This window comes from Microtus oregoni, unplaced genomic scaffold (assembly GCF_018167655.1).
Source record: "Microtus oregoni isolate MIOR12 unplaced genomic scaffold, Mior012 000012F_ref0000307, whole genome shotgun sequence".
Lineage (NCBI taxonomy): Eukaryota > Metazoa > Chordata > Mammalia > Rodentia > Cricetidae > Microtus > Microtus oregoni.
Window position 1 is genome coordinate 10696590 of NW_024543071.1, and position 18190 is coordinate 10714779.

The following is an 18190-nucleotide window of genomic DNA, read 5'->3' on the forward strand; positions in this document are numbered from 1 at the left end:
CTGTTGCTTACTGCCGCCCACTCCTTCCCTCCCCCACTTCCTTTCTCCAGACAATCAGTAATTCTGGCTCCAGGTAACAGAAACAGAAGGGAAGACAGAAGGAAAGTCCAGAGTTCAGAGTAGCCACGTAGAAAGCGCATTTATCAAAACCAGGCTGCCGGCGGGTCAGTTGCTTCAGAACTTCCAGCTTGTGTTGTCTTCACATCCCTTGTCTGAAATACCTCTTTGTTTTTTCATTGTACTATGGGAAACCCCAAAGTTAGCATTCCAGGTTATATGTTCTGGATTGTATCATATATTCCAAGGTAGTATATTTTTATACTTTAAAGAAGGAATTTATTTTTATTTTAATGTATTCAAAAAATTTGTATCCAAGACATTGAGATGTTTGACACAGGAAAAATGTTTCGCTTGCCAATTTGGTTCATCTACATGAGGGTGGCCAATGCTTGTCTGGGTTGGTTAATCTGAGATTCACCTTGATGTCATGTCAGCTGCCCCTAGATTAAAACTTAATTCAATTGTATTTCAACAGAGTCCATTTATGAAGGAGGATAAATCCTGACAAGCTTCATTCTAGGACAGATACAGACATCAGTTACATCCTGAAGTGCATATGTTTGTAATTTACATATGTGACTGGGATGCTACTGTGTCCATTCCTTTCTGCCTTGGCAAGCTAACATGAAAAGAACGAGCATAACTATAGTCTATCACACAAACACCACTGGAAACCATGAATGTGTTCACTAAGCAGAGCTTCTCTTATTGGCCACCATGTTTAGCTGTTGACAGACCTTAGTCCAGGATGTAAAAGTTTGATTGTTTTAACCTCTCTATGAGTATGAGTGTGTATATGTGTGTGTGTGTTTACCTTATATGTACCCAGAACAAGAAAAAGCAAAACAGAAAGAAAATCTATGTTCTATAATTACAGTGTATGTTTATGCATATAATATACATTGTGAGAAAGAAAGTGCTGGACAGACCATTGTACTGAAAGTCATGTCGTATTTAATCCTTGTTCTCTATTTGAAACATAACTCAGAGCTTGAAATATTCAAGATTTACTGAGTGAATGAGTAGTGAAAAGTAAGTACCATTGTGCAGAAATATTGTCTTAAAAGAGAGTGTGACTATGGGGGTCTTTGAGCCCATGTGCATGAACACAAACCCTCCAATAACTGTCTGAAGTTGAATGTCATATTTCATGATTATGAATTTGGCAGAAAGCAGCATACCACTGAATGTGTCACATGACAGTGTACATGTATGCATAGTTAAGCACGTATGATAACCTGTCATCACACACCATGTATGGAGAGCTGCAGAAACAAGTTTTGCCATCTTCTGTACACTGAATCCTCAGTCAGTAAATTGACTATTTCTGTCCTAGTGGTGATTCATGCCAATAGGAACAGAAGACAAGGGACAATTACTAGTCTCAGAGTTATTATGCATGGCTAAGTAACCTTGTAACAACTTTCTCAAGGACTAATCTCCTTCACTGGGGAAAACAGGCCTTGGTCCTTTAGTGGAGTGTGAAAATGACTGCCCCCAAACTCCGTGAAATGAACCTCAAACTAGTTCATTCATTATGGAGGTGAAATAAAATGAAACTCACAACTTGATTTCATTATTGAGCCCATTAATTCTGTCTTGGGTGGAGCCTGAAAATCTCTCGTATATTACCTATCATTTACCATTGTGATCTTTTGTTCACATGGAAGGTTATGCATACTGGTGACTGGAAGGAATGAGATGGGGATGCTTAGATGTGTTAACAAGGCATTCCAGAGCCTAGCCCTTCAGTTTGGTGGTATCCAAGCCATCGAGTGTTGAGCTGGTTTCACTAGAAGCACAAACGACTTCTATTGCAACAATAGCAGAAATACGACAACAGAACGATAGTTGTCAGGAGTCAGACATTCACAAGGTAAAATTCACCTAATGGCCATCAGTCTGATTGCTCACAAGTGATAGTCATCATAGGAAAATTAAAATGCAAGTTAATCATCTACTTTTTTTAGCTTTTTAGGGAGATCTTTCTTCAACTCAGAATCTAAATAGGCTTTTTTTTTTTAGTTTTTTTTTTGTGCTTTTATCCTAGGATATGTAGATTTTACTTTATGTTGTTAGCTCAGTCTGAAATGTAAATGCCATTTCTGTAATTGCTTGTTCTCCTCCTCTGAATTCTGTGAAAACAGGGAATATGAGTTATGTGTGGGGAGACCAATGTTAAGTATATTCACAGACATACACGCCACTGGGCTACAGTGAGTGTTGGTGAACAGAAAATAAAGTTTAGAAATCTCAACATATGTGTACGCTGGCCTTCAGTGACTTTAGGGTTCATCACTACATGGAAACACCTTACATAATGAACTGTAATCTAATAATCATTTTCTCAGGAGAAGATGGACCTTTGCCTATTTCAGACAATTCCGATGTGCACACATCTTCATCCTGTTTAGGTAGTAAGCCTCATGTTTGGATAACAGCAACAACAAAAGGATAGTTGCTAATTGTATATCTCTGAGCCAGAGAAAAATGCATTTTAAATTCCTTGACATTGTTAGCTTATGTCCTGAAATGCATGCAGCCAGAGTCCTGAAATCAGCAGATCCCTGTGTTGTTTCTTTCAACTTTTGGCAAACATGGATGCTGTGAATGAGTTTTTAAACATAGCCCAGCTGATGAGCAATAGAATACACCATGTTCTTATTGTTTAAATCTGTGTTCAATTTGGAGTTAGCAGAAGGATTTTTATTTGATCCACTTGGTGATTTTTATTTCTTCTTCAACAAGCTTAAAAAGATGACAATTCTCTGTAATATTTTAGAGATTATTAACACTTCATTTTTTTTGACAAAGTCTGATATGTATTTGTCTTACTACCCACATTCTACAATCAACAAACACTTGGTGTTATTGCTTCCCATGGTGAGACTTTATGTATTTCCTCTTTTGGTCAGTTTATGAGTAGCATTAAAGGTGAAGCATTGGAGGGAATTAGAGGGCTCAATTTGTACTGAGTTTATGATTGTGATAGATTCCCACTATTTTCCAACAACTGAACAAATCCATCCTTACCTATCTTTCACTCTCAAATGGAGCATCAAGCTTTGACTAGGACAGAGGGGCTGGAATCAGTTACATTTCTCCTTGGTGGTGTCAGTTGGAGCCATTTCCCATTGCAAGTGTCTAGAATTGAGGAACTTCTTCTTTGTAATAAAGCTGTTTGATATAGTCTCCTAGAACCATCCCCTAAAACTTATCAGGAAGTTATGAAATAAAGGAATGCAGGTCTCTCTTATACTACAGAGAATGCCTTATAATGGCATTGCCCTAATAGGCTCAACTCTTCTTGAATGCTTCATAGCCATTTTGCACAACTTCCTCTGTTGCCTATGTGCCATTCATTTGCCAGGAGAGTACAGAATCCCAGAGACTCTCAGAAAACCCATGCACCAACTCGAGGCAGAGACCTCCATTTCTGTTGAGACCTTAGAATCTCTCAGGGCATAGCAGCAGTCCATATGAATGTGTGTGATCGCTTCTAATGAGTGGAAAATTACAGGTTTTTTGACTCTAGCTTTCAGGAAGTTAGGATTATAAAGACCCTGGCAGGTCCACATGAATCTCTTATTATCTCGAACATTGGGGAGCAAGAATAAAATCACCATGTATTGTGTTTCTTGTTTCTCTTGCCCTTAGCTTGTTTGCAGTCCATGGAGGTAGGTGCTGTTGTTATAGCCCTCACTCTACTGGTAAGGGGAATAAGATTTACAACAATTAAATGCTTTTCCCATGATCACTATGCTAAGATTTAAGACCAGGTCTGGTTTATTCCTGATCTTATACTTATTTATCCAGCAAATATTGTTAGATTCTTTGCTGTGCTGAGTCCTGTAGTAAGTAGGAATGAGGAATGGAGGGATGTTGCAAAGGCCCTGCTTTCATAGGGGTTATCTTCTAGCTGGAACTAGTAATTATAAATAATCTCATAATGCACTTATTTGAGAAATGTGTACACAGCTGTGTAAAAAGGCATAGCAGAGTAGAAGCATATTCAGGTATCAGAGGAAGCTGACAAAGACAAATTCTTTGATAAGGTGTCATCTGATATTGGAGCCAAAATATTATGAAAGTAAAGCATTTTGTGGTGTGGTGAAAGAGCGTTCCACACAGACGGACCAACAGACACAAACGACACGGAGATTGTGTGTGCCTGGTTAATGGCTAGCCTATCAAGTGACAGGGAAGTGTGTCCTTTACTTTGTGTAGTTCCTAATGGATTGGGCGTCTGCCATGTTCCAAGTGTGACATTTAGTATAGAGAGCAGTAACAACCCAATGGTACGAAGTGAAGAAATGGCTGATTGAATTTATTCACATCTCAGGAACTACTCCTTATACTACGTCTCTCCTAGAATTAATCTTATGACATGCATATAAATACGTGTAAATATACTCTACTCATTTCTCTAGTGAAACAAACAAACAAACAAACAAACAAACAAAAAACAGGTTGTAGGAAAGAAGCCCTGGGAGCATTGAGTTCTCTCAGCAGGTTATGGCACTTGCCACTGAGATTGATATCCTGAATTACATCCCCTGGAATCCCCAAGATAAAAGTGGAGAACTGACTCTTACAAGTTGTCATTTAAGCTCTGCACACAAACCCACACATACACACTAAAAATGAAATAAATATAGTGTAATTATAAGAAGAAAGAAGCTCTAGATATTTGCTTCCTTATCCACTAAACTGTTTTCACTGTTTCTGGCTTCTCATTCTTTCTAATTTCTTTCTGGCTTTCCTTCCTTCTCTTACCTTCTTGCTTCTTGCTCTTTCTCTCCCCTCTTGTCCTCTCCTTCCTCCTGCTTTCTTTATAAGATTATTTGAAAAGTTTAATGAACAATGCATTCATCACTTTGTCAGTGTTGAGTATGACCTATAAACATTACTCAGATCTGCTGAACTGGAGTCGTTCCTGATGTGGGTATTTGGTTGACTGGATGGCTAGATGGTTCGGCGTACAAATGGACTACTCTTCCTCCAGCATGGGCCACATTCCCTCTTGACTTTTTGATTTTGCCCAGAAATCATTGTTTTGGGGTATGATGAGAGCTTATCTTTGTCACCTTGTCATGCTATCTTGCACATTGTATTGACCTTTTCTGTAGCTATCCTTACCTGGAAAAGGTATTTTTACCCTCTTCACAACAGAACAAATTATAAATGAGTCTCTGTCTTCAGGACTCTAGACTGTGAAAGACATAAGTCCACAATTCTGTGTGATATTAAATTTAACAAATGCAGCATCCCAATCAAACTCTGTCACACAGCAGAACATCTCTGCAGAGACATGAAGGTTGGCAGTTTCTTACATGTGTACCTGAATAACTCACAAGATATGCCCAGAATACTATTTGCAAATGCTTTTATAAATTTTATGTATTTCCTTTGATGTTTATTATTTTAATGATCTCTTGTGTTCCTAGTTTTGTGCTTGGCAAAACTTTTATTACTCCAGAACATTCTCTGTTGTGTTCACAGCCTCTAAGTGCCCATAGACAATTAAAAGGACACCATCTGATTTACAGATGTGTTGCAGTGATAGAAGATGTACATAACAATTTCTAGGCCATTGGATTATTCTCCTACAATACAAGAAAAGGAAAAGGGAAAGGAAAGAAATTATAATTCACACTGGTCACAAATAAAAAAAAATTAAATAATAAAGAAGATTGATTTACAAGGTCATCATGTCAAAGCAGAAAATGTAAAAATAGATAATTACTGAGGAATGTCTCAACTTTGATATACAAATTCATGACTGATGTTCCCACTTTTGATGATAGCAGTGTTTAACTGGCACATAACACAAGAACAGAAGACCAATTAAAAATGCACAGGACAGCAGTGTGCTACTGTGCATGTCTGTCTCTCTGGTGTGTGTGTGTGTGTGTGTGTGTGGAGTAAGGACATTTAAAATAAAGACTTTAAAACAAGTAATAAAGCATCATCAAGTACACAAGGAAATTTACTATGTTGATATTTGGGTTTTAAAATTTGTTCTCCTTTAAAGTTGAGAATTAATAGGGAACAGGAAAGCATATTGCAATGTTTGTCTTCATACTTTAAAGTTCTGGTGATAGTTAATCTTCTACAGTACTAAGACTATGTAAGTCCTTCATGCTGAATACATATTTTTTAAATAACAGAGGAACATTTTATATATATATATATATGTGTGTGTGTGTGTGTGTGTGTATGTGCGTGTGTGTGTGTGTGTGATATGTATTTTAGATTTTGTTCTGTCATTTACTCGCATATGAACTTGCACAAACTCCACTCCTAAATCTTGGTTTCTTCACCTTTAATAGAAAAAAAAAATGCTCTAGTTTTTGCATAGTCTCTTGTGATCCACTTGGCACCGTTCTGACCCAGAGGAGAGGCTGCTCTGATGATTTTGGAGGTTAATGCTGCCATTGCTGTCATTGGAGACATTCCTAGCTGTGACTGAGCTTCCAGAAAAAGTCAGTGAAAGCCCAAGGAGAATTTGAATGGGGGAACAAGAGAGGAAAAGACAACTTAAGTCAGCAGATCTCTCTGAATGAACACAGGGTGTCTGCCCCCTGGGAGTAATCACATTGTTCTGAAATACTAGAATCCTAAAGGCATGAGCTGCCCGGGACATCAGAAGTCTTAGTTGTGTCTGGCATGAGTAGGAAAGAAACAAACAAAGACCTGTCAGACCTTAAAGTAAGAGTGAGATTTAACATTTATTTGGATTCTAAACTTCTAAAAGCCTGCCTCATAGACAGTGTGTGCACACTAGCTTAGGAAATGACCTCGCAGTAACAAGGCTTGTGGGTATAAAGCGAGGACTTTGGGGATCACTCAGATGGAAGAAAAGACCACCTATACAGCAAGGCTCATGTGTTTAGTGTAAAAGTGACTTCCATATTTCTATCCATGGTTATTGATTTTTCAGGCTAAGCCTGCTGACCACTATTTCACACTGCCCATACAAAGTATCTATTATCTATGAATAGTATAATAGTATTTACCATGATGTGTTAAAAATGACTTTTGTGAATTTTACATTCAGTTGCAAATAATTATATGTATTTATAGAATACAGTATTTTCCTTAGCAATTTTATTGTTTTATATTATTCACATCTGTGTGCATGTAAGTCTATGCACAAGTATATACATGCCGATCTGTGTGCAGAGGTCAGAAGCAGGTGTTATGGAGCACACAGTTTGTTACATGAGTGCTAGGAATACAGCTTCTCCTTTCATGATTGTCTCCCAAGTGCCCACAATCCCAAATCATTTCTCCTAGCCAAAATTTTTTATATGTATCTATAATATAGGCTCATTAAAAAAGGCTAAGTCATTCCATTGACTACTATACATTTCTTGTATGTTGTGAAAATGTTTGGATTGTATACTTATAGCAAGTTTGAAACATTAGTAATTATTGTAGCCACCATTCTGTGGAAGAGGTTACTGAGTCTTCCACCTCACTAGAGTTTTGGATCCTTTGGTGGTAATCCTCTGTGATGGTTAATTGTCAAGATGATGGGATTTGGACTCACCCAGGAGCCTGACTTCAGCTACTGTCTTGATTATGGTTAATTGAGGTTGAAGACTGGGTCACTTTGGTTGACACTGCTCCTAACTGGAATCCCATACTACATAAAAAGGAGACAGTGAGCTAAGTACACGAATCCATTGATGCTTCCTTTTTGATTGCAGATAGAATGTGATCAGTTGCCTCAAACTCTTACCACTATGAGAACCATGGACTGATGTGAAAAGAAGAAGTAAGGGCTAGTTCATGGTTAGGTCATCCTTGACTTGCTGTTCTTTTCCCATGACAAGTCACCATAATCAAGGTAACTTATAAAATAAAACATGTAATTGGAGACTTGCCTATAGTTTCAGAGGGCGAGTCCATGGTCATCATGGTGGGGATCATGGTGGCAGGATGGTAGACATGATGCTGGTAGACATGGTGCTGGAGCAATAACTGAGAGATTACATCTGCTCCACAAGCAGGAAGCCCTGTTGTAGGTGGACTTTCAAAATCAGTGAGTACAGTAAGAGACAAGTTCAAGGCTAAAAGAAAATATTTGCAAACCACGTGTCTGATAAAAAGTAAGTACCCCAAATGTCACTTTAGTAATGAGAAAACAAATAACTCAATTCTCACGAAGAGGTATATAAATGGTAAACAGATATACGATAACATGCTCATAACCAGTAATCATGAAGGAAATCTATGGGAAACTCACATGAGATAAGGTCATATTCAACAGAATGTCCATTATCAGAATAGGGCCTGATACATGTCAGTATCCATGTGGATAAAATGGAGCTTTTGTATACTATTGGTAGTGATATAAATTAACATGCATAATATAGAAGAAAAAGTGAATGTTCCTCAGATTATGTCATTTGATCAACCAATTCCATTTCTGGTATATACATTAAGGAATTCAAAAGATATACTGATGAGCTGATCAGCACTCTCGTGGTCATTAGGGTTTATTCATAAGAGTCAAAGTATGTATTTGAAGTGAGTGACTGTCACATCAGTGAATATACTGGCATATTTATGCAATGAGTTATTCTCCAACCTTTAAAACTGAAAAGTCCTGACAGGAATAAACCTGAAGGCTACCTGGTAAGTGAAATAAGCCAGGGGAAGAATGAATCATTGCATGGATCTCACTCATGTGGAGCCTAAACTACCCGAATTCACAGAATCAGTGACTGGAACCATGGTTGGAAGCAGCTATGGGAAGAATACTCTGACCAAGAAATTTGAGGAAGGAAGCTGTTAGTTCAGAACACTGCTCCAGAAACAGTCCATGTGAAGTCCAAACTCCAAGCCTAAGAAAGGAAGCAAATGCAAGGAGCCTAAAGCAGATGAGATCTACTTTATTCAGTACATACAGGCCTATACAGGCTGGCTGTTTGCCAAAGGCAAAGCCAAGGTGAAGTCCTCTGTCCATAAAGCCGTATTTATACGAAATTACAAAATAGTGACTTTCTGCTAGAAATGCTTACAAAACCACTTACTTGCAGGTTTTTTTGGGCATCCAGTGTCTGCCTTCATTAGCTAACTCCAGGTTGCCTAGATGCTGCATGTCAGTCATGGTTACACTAACTCATAGCCATGCAATGCTATATGTGGTAGCTTGAGTGAGCATGTCCCCCATAGGCTCATGCATTTGAATGCTTGGGCCTAGTTGGAGGAACTGGCTTTGACAGGGTTAAGAAGTATAGTCTTAACTGGGTGGTGGTGAAGGAGCATGCATTTAACCCCAGAACTTGGGAGGATCTCTGTGAGTTCAAGGGCAGCCTGGTCTACAAGAGTTAGTTCCGGGGCAGCTAGGGATGATACACAGAGAAATCCTATCTCAAAGAGAGAGAGAGAGAGTGAGAGAGAGAGAGAGAGAGAGAGAGAGAGAGAGAGAGAGAGAGATGTAGCTGTGTTGTTGGGGGTGAGTACGTGATCATCATTGTAGGGATTATGGTGGTAGGAAGGCAGACATGATGGTGGGCAATAACACATTTGATTTACATTTGATCCATAAGCAGGAGAGAGAAAGAGAGAGATAGGAGAAGAAGAAGGAGGAGGGAGGAAGGGAGGAAGAGAAAAAGAGAGAGAAAGAGAAAGGAAGTGTCCTAGTTGTTGACTTTTGGAATCTCAAGACACACTGCCAGTGACACTGAGGTTGAAGATTGGGCCACTTTGGTTTGGAACTGACAGGAATCCCATACTATATAAAAAGGAGATAGTGAGCTAAGCCCAGGGCCACACTGATTCCTCCCACTTGACTATTCACTGAAGGGACGCCTCTGCAGATTTCAGGTGTTCCCTTTGTATCAGATGTGTGGTGTGAAAATATTTTCTTTTAACCTTTAACTCATCTCTTTCTGTAGTCATTGTTTTCTCCAGCATATGGATGCTTTCTGTTTTCTTGCAATACCATGATTGCTTTGGCTTTGGTGACCTGCGTTTTGGGGGTCATTCCTCTGAAATCTTTGACCAGACCAATGGTATGAAAAATATTCCCTGTAGTTTCTTCTAGTAGTTTTATTATTTTAAGACTAACATTGAAATATTTGTTCAATTTTGAGTTGATATTTATATTTGACGTGAAATAAAAATCTGATTTTGCCTTTCTGAATTTGAATATCCAATTCTTCCACTACTTATTGAGGAAACCATCCTTTCTCTCTTGTCTAGTCTTAGTTCCTTTGTTGAAAGTCATCGACCATGAGTGTGTGGTATTATTTCAGGTGGGGCCTGTATTTTGTATCATCGTTTACTATAAGTATACCCAAGTACAGTGTTTCTTTGGTTAAAATAGTCAAGTATTGGGTTACCTCTTGCTTTTCTCTATCTCTTCAACATTGCTTTGGCTAACTGGGAAATTTCATGTTTCCATATGGACGGAAAGCAATGCCAACTACAAGCAAACAAAATAGTAAATCGAACACAAAAGCTGAATATGAAGCGAGAAACTGCCATAAAAACACAAATATGTGTAGTTTTATTTTTTTTAGCAGGTGGTGACCTCAGACACAGTAGGCAATACTGACAATTAAAGAGAGAAGATTTAAATAACCAGTAAGCTCCTGCCACCTGAGCAAATTCATCAAGCATCAGACTAAAGGGGAGAACCAGGATCTGTTTTGTCACAGATAGTCTAGAGGGATAGTGTCTGTTCCAGTGATATGGATTAGAGTTTCCTGGGGCTGAGAAGTCTACTTATGTTTCCCAAGACAACAGCCCATGGCCTACACTTATCTTTCCATTCCTTGATGCAGAGCCTGGCTTTTAAAGGCAGCATCTCCTCTCTTTATCAGCACCGGTTTGCAATGGATGGGGAGTACATTTTTCCAAACAGCTGCTGTTGCAGAGTGAGGAGCTTTGAAAAGAACAGTGCAGTATCCTAATTACCTGTGGCAAGAAAAACATCTGTGTAAGGGAGGTAATGAAATTAATTTTAACATCCAGCAGTTGCATACATTAATTGACATTAATTAATGCCAAATTACACGAGACTTCCTATGGAATCGCATCACACACTCACCAGAATAGAATATGGAAAGAGTTCATCATACTTAATGCTATTACAGCAAACCTCGAGGGGAATAAGAGTGATTGGTCCCTCATTATGAACCGCAGCCAATTTCTTTCTGTTTCCATTAGAAGGAGAAAGGAAGCAAACTGAAAACTTCACAAGGCCAGCAGCTCAAAGCTGACGGTTTTGAGGTCACTTTCCTTAAGCTTGTAAATTTCACTTTTTAGCATCCTGAGTAGAAACAGAAGACAAATTTTGACTTTCCTCTTGTTACCTAGCTAAATGCATTATAATTCCCATCTCGAACACAGGCTCACTGTACAGGAAAACCAGAGTAATCAGAATGAGAAGTGGAAGGAACCAGAATGTTCAGAGGTGTCTGTTGGAACTGCTTATTTCTCAAGCCCTCTGTCGCTCTCCACTCACCCCAGTGAGAAGTGCTGGATCAGCAATTTGACTTCCCAGTGTCCGATTCTTTCACTGACTGTCTTGCTATGACTGTTGACATCTCGTGTATGTTTTATTCACAGTCCCGCTCAGGCACACATAGACTGATGTCTATATATACAGCTTTCCAAAAAGTGGGTCCATACTATAATATTGTGCCATCCTATTTTAAAAGTTTTTATTTGGAAATAACTTTAGGAAGACCGAAAGGTTACCAAAGTGATTCAGAGTATGTGCACTCTATACAGTCTCATCTACTCTAAGCACTTTTATAACCAAGACCATAATGTACAGAGGTAGGGAAGCACTATTCTGTATCTCTGGTCCCGCACTTCACTTCTCTTTTACCAGTACTAGATCTAAATGCCTTGTGCTAGATCAGCAATGTGAAGGGGATCAGGAAGACTCAGAGTGGACTTAGTTTTGGGGGGATTAGTCCTCATGCATAGGAGCCTATGAGTCACATAAGGAAGGGAGACACAACAAATTCAGCGTTGGCTTTTCCAGCAACTAGAAGCGGAGGGTGTGTGACAGAGTATGTACATACCCTCATGCTGGCATGCTACTGCAGTGGCAAAGGACAGTCACTCATCTTTTAAACAACCATTGTGTTTCTCAAATTAACCCTATCCCTGGCGGGGGGACAGGGGAACAAAAAAAATCAAGAAAATTATGACTATAATAATAATTGACTTTTATATAGGTTTAAATTTCAAAACGTGTAGCAAGTTTATTATTTAATTACATATTAATTAATTCTGTGTAGTAACTAATCCAGCAAATGACTGATGTTGTGTTATCACAATGTAATAGCTGAAGGAGGCAGGTTTGGAGATGATGAAGCAATTTTCTTGGAGCTATGAATCTGGTACATGACCAGAGCTAGAACTGAAGCCCAGGTTTCATAGAAAGAAACCTTCTTTTCTTCTGTGTCCCCAGGCAACCTTTAAGAAATATGGATCCACTTAAAGGCTGAAAATGGTCTAGAGGACTGTGAAATTGTGAGGTGAAGATTTTGTGCGTTATAGATAGAGATGGAAAAAGGAAAGTCTCAAAGGAGAAAGATCTTAATTTGTGCAAAAAATCGAACTATGGGATGTCTAATGAAAAGGAGGTGGAAAGGATATTTAAAGGTTTTTGTTCAACGTTAGGTTTTACCAGTTCTCAGTGGGGTTTTAGACTGGATAGCTGGGCTGTGCTGGCACACGGTCTTCTACTGAAGGAAGGTTGGAAGTAGAACTTTTGTTTCATCATTTACAGGTCTACTAGCAACTACATCAGTCAAGGGTCAGCTGGACCAAATGTGCATGCTGCCCCCTACTGACCTTTCTCATAGGAGATGTTCTTGGGGAGTTCTTTGCTAATTTTGAGAAGTCTTTTATGAACCCTTGGATCCAACTTAGCACAACGTTGCCCATCTCCACTTTCTGACAATGATCAAGTTCTAGTATTTAATTTAGGAAAAAAATGTCTGTAATTAAGCAGATGTAATTAAGAAGTATTCACAGTTTTGCTTACAGTGTTCCAGGATTAGAAATAGGATTTAGGGGTATAACAGAGAGAAACACACACACACACACACACACACACACACACACACACACACACACCATGTCTTCATAAACACTATTTTATGATTGAAACAGGGGAAGTAGGGATTAGAAGCAGATAGTCAAGTATCATTGGTATAGCATCTAAATTTTATTCAGGAAGTATTCATGGGAGGTCTTCAGAAGTAGATGGGGGCTGAATCGAGAAGCTCATTGGTAACTTGGTGCCATTCTCCTCGAAGGAGAATGGGTAACTTGGTAAATTGGTAACATTAGTTAAATTCTCTGGGAAGGAGAAAATGTAGATAGAAAGTCTTTAACACCAGGGGGAGGTTGAGCAAACTTATAAACATAAATTAGGCAATTAGAAAACTCATGGGCAGAGTAAGAGAGATAGACAGGTAACCAGGAGAGGAAAGTAGATATGGTAGCCAGAGGAGGGGCTGAATGTATTCCAGTGTGGTTTTATGTGGCATTCTAAATGAATACTGGCATAAAAGGATTTTATAAATGCCAGAGCCTCTCTAATACAACATCCGTGAAGCAATAGAGAATGAACTGACCAGAGCCATCATTATGACGCTGTGTTTATTGGCCACTGTGCAGTCTCAGCTGAAAACTCGGGTTTCAATTTACTCACCTCTAAAATGAGAACAAAGGTTTTGAATTGGAGATGTTGCTATTGTGTTTCATTTCCAATCCACAAAGAAGCTCCTTTATCTTATTAAGGATTATAGTATTCATTCAGCAGAATTTCCAACTGAGATTTTAAAATACTGCAGGCAAGTGTGCTTCCCTGCTTTTCAGTCAAAGATCAAAGTGTGGAGCTGAATTCAAATAAAGATGAAAATTTGGTTACAAAAATCACAATGTATTATGTCAGTTTTTGAAGATCCTTTCTTTTGTGTTTAGAAGGGAAAAGGTAAAGAAGAATTTTGTATGTAGGATTACAAGACATGGTGAACATTCCAGGAGAGTGCGGTGCTGGTAGCCACGTAATAAAATAACAAAGGCAATTTGAACAGTAGTAAGTACTTAGAGAGACTGAGACTTGGTTGAACACTTCAGAATGTCAAGAGAAATGTGCATTGCCTCTGAAGCTTCTGTCTTTGTCCTTTCCAGACTCACAATACCTAACTTGTCGGATGCAAAACTGCACAGAAACTAACAGAAATAAGCCTTTCCCAGGCTACATTGACCCCGACTCTTTGATTGTTCAGGATGATTATGTGTTTGTTCAGGTAAGGAGACCTGACTTCTGCTCATTGGCTCAGGGCATTTCTAGTGTCTGTCTTGTTATAGCTCTTTCTGCATGCCTGCACACCCTCAGAGGGAAGGAAGAAATGGATCAGAAATGGGGGCAAGAAGGACAGAGAGAGGAGAGAAGGTGGAAGAGGGGAGGAGGGAAGAGAGGAAAAAGGGGTGGAAGGGAGGAGCAAGGCTCAAGGGCAATTTTTTAGCCTATTCTCTGTAGGAATTTACCAAGCTGTCTAAAACGTGCTTTGACCCAGGAGTGATATACATTGCTATTTACCTGTTTCCACAAAGAAACTCCAGGCATGAAGTGAACTGAGACATTACATCCATTTCTCCTTATCAGCCCCCTCCTCAGTACCACTTCAAAGAAAAGAATGTGAACGGGAAATTGTGCGGGAGATGGAGGTGGGACTGGCAAGAGACCAACAAGGATAATCCATTGGTATGGTCAGGAAGCACTGTGGTTCCCAGGGAAACATGGAATGGCTAATTTCCTTCTACTAATGGAATGAAAAACTATATGGGAAGTGAGATTTCATAAGTAGTGACAGGAGACTGCAGTAACAGTGCACTGTTTCATTTAACTCTTAAGAATTGTTTTGGTTTCGTTTAGTCAATTCATCTAAAAATCATGTTATTACTTTATAGGATAAGAATGGAAAAGGTGTAATTGCAAAATAAGTGTATAAATATATACATTTACAACTAAATAAGTGAATACATCAAATATTAATATAAATATATACAATATATGGGCATATACACATACTACAGTTAAGGTACATTCTAGGCACGAGTTTATTTGAAAAATAAATTATGATATCTATTCTGTTCATTAAAAGAAGACTTCCCAGAATCAGCCTATGTAACTTTGAAATGTTTCCCAAGTTCCTTTTCGTTCAGGGATAGCTTCAAGGGACATTCAAATGGTTGCATGTGTTAGTCCTGTCCCATTCACTGCTTCAACACTAATGCTGTCAGGAGTATTTCTCTGGTTCCTGGCAACAATTTATAATCCACATATCAGGCATGCAAACCAATCTCAGAATCTATATTTAGAATTTTATGAGTAACCTCCTAAAACCCATCATTTCCACACATAGTGCTGAAGAATGTCTCTTTCCAGTCACTCCCCTATGTCTTTGACATTTCAAGCACACAAACTCCAGTGACATTCAAACTGCAGATATTTACATAGGTCAAGGTTGGCACATTGTCAGAGGTGCCTTCTACTCTGCCCAGAGTAGTGTTCAAGTCTGGATGGAAACCACACCTTTTCCTTCTGTCCTGCAAGCCTTGCAGATCCATTGATCTGCTTTGGACAAAACAGTGCCAGTTTCTAAAAGATAGAGACCAAGAATTAATTTGGAACCCAAATCTGAAGTGACGTTTTGCTAACATGCTTGAACACACACTAAGACATCGGTATGATGCTGTCAATAGGAACTCTGTGTGGAGATGAGAAGGCTTCTCTCCACTGCTGAATCTGAGATACTTCCTCTGTCCCATTATGACTACTTGTATGGCAGGGACTTGAGGCTGAAAAGCCAGACGGCTGAAGCACAGTGAGTTAATATCTCCTGAGGCTTCTAGCATTGGAAAGAACAGAGCTAATACACTTTCTTGACTTTAGAGTCACTAAATTATGTATCTAGTACATATAATTTATACTATATAAATTGTATAGACATACTATATAGATATAGTATATATAAATATATGCTGTTCATCTAGCATATATAGAAACATACATATGCAGATATATACACTCATAATTTATATGTACATATAATATACAACATATGCACGAACACACACATATATATAATTTATTTTTCTGTGTCAGTGTTTTTCCTTTCCTGCTTTTTCATGTGTACCACATGCCTGGCTGAACTCAGGAGAGGAAGTCAGATCCCTTGGAATTGGAGTTACAGATGGTTGGGAGCTGCACTGTAGGCGCTGGGAATCAAAACCCAGTCCTCTGGAAGAGCAACAAGTGCTCTTAACCATTGAGTCATCTTTTCAGACCCACAGTGCAAATTTGCAGATTACATTTTCATCTATTAAATGGTTGTTGTTGGGCTTCTGGGCATCCCTATACAGTGGGTAAGTTGCTTTCTGTGAATACCAACCCTGGGTAGCCTCCTTGGTAGGCACTCTTGATGCTGAGTGGCAGCTGCCTGCTCCGCTCAAGCAGCAGGTCTTCTGTGACCCCAAATGTCTCCCATAGCTCCTCTTAACACCTTGTTTCTGTGATCCAGCTGACATCCGGAGGAAGACCACATTACTACGTGTCCTACCGAAGAAGCACGTTTGCACAAATGAAGCTCCCGAAATACGCTTTGCCTAAGGTACATGTTGGGCTGTGGTTTTCATTGCTTTCCTCTCAGCTACAGTCTCCCTCAACCATATTTTCAAGGTTACTGCCAGCCTCATTCAGCCCTACTTCTGCATCCAGGCTTCCCAATTCCTATTTGGTATTTCTGTCTCCTTTTCTCTATGGGTTCTTCTCCTGTTCTCTTTCCCTCTGATTTTTCTTTCTTTGGAATTCATGCTATAGAAGTGCCTGGTAAGTTAATAATATCCTTATTTTTGTCTTTCAATATTAAACATTCCCAAGCAATATGTTTGTTTTTAAATCAAAACAGAAAAAGAAAACATTAACTTTATGCTATAGAACATTAGTTGTTCTCAGTAGGTGTTGGGAAGTGTTTCTAGGAACAGCTGAGTCCCCTGACTTCTTTAGTGATCCTTTCAGAAACAGTAGAAAGTAAAAGTGATTTCTCGACCCTCATCCTTGGCTGGCATCCTCAGGCTCTTTCCACAAACTCTGAAAAACTGTGTTAATATGCAGCGCCACCTAGTGGAAAAGAGGTGATGTGGCTTCTTAAAAATACCTATTTGCAATCTCAAGGTGTCTGTGTTGTATTTGAAGTGATCAAAGTTTAGCCTATTGTGGCTGAATTTTACAGCAAATGAAATGTATGTTTGGGGGGTTATTACATAGATCTAAACAGAATTATAACTCAACTCTGAATAATTTAAGTTGAACACAGAATATAGTGAAACTTATTTTGAGCCGAGTCTCGTCTTTAAGTGAAATTAAAATGCAAGAGGAAGGCTAAGAATTGTTAAAATTGTCTGTGAGAGTCTCCTAGTAAGGATCCCACAAGAGACAGCAATTCAGGGGGATAAAAGGAGTACCCCTCCCTTGGCTGAGTACTGAAGTGAATTGTGATTCATTGTCCAAAATTTGAAGAAAAGTTGAAAGATTTGTACATTTAAGAACAAGATTTATACTCACATCAGTGAGGTGCCCTGAGTTAAGAGGCATATAGAATGGAGCCTAAATCAGGGGACCACATATTTTATTTCACTCACTCCTCACACGCTCCCTCTTGGGTCAGCATATTCTTAGAATAACTTCAGCTAAAACCAAATTCTATCTGCCACACAGACAAGGTTGGAGCCCAAATTTTCTGTCATCCATACTAGTGATTTCTATAATTTTCGTCCCTGGCAGGTAAATTAATAACTCCCTTTGTTAAAGCTTAGCATGTTCCCCACTCGACCAAATTGTTGTGCTATCAAAAAAATGTGAAGGACGGGAAAAGCCACACTGGTGTAGGCGCCCTAGAAATGGTAGGTTAAACTCAACGGCTTCTGTGGATAGACTGCTGGACAGGTGTTTTACATTGCTTGTCCATAGTCCTTGCAGAGATCATTGTTGGCAGCTGTCCCCAGTGGCCTTTAGACAATCTAGAAGGCAGCATTTCCCACTGCCTTTGGAGCTGAATTGACCATCTGTACCACCCTG

At 39.0% G+C, this 18190-nt stretch overlaps 1 protein-coding gene across 6 annotated transcripts in view; it reads left to right on the forward strand.

Annotated features, from left to right (window-relative positions):
• Window positions 1–18190, forward strand: part of Sorcs1 (sortilin related VPS10 domain containing receptor 1) — a 507727-nt gene that overhangs the window by 373214 nt on the left and 116323 nt on the right. For all 6 annotated transcript variants that reach the window (XM_041661119.1, XM_041661120.1, XM_041661121.1 and 3 more), the window contains exons 7-8: window positions 14239–14357; window positions 16635–16724. In XM_041661119.1, coding sequence (XP_041517053.1) covers window positions 14239–14357; window positions 16635–16724 — 209 coding nt within the window. The remainder of the gene's footprint in view (window positions 1–14238; window positions 14358–16634; window positions 16725–18190) is intronic.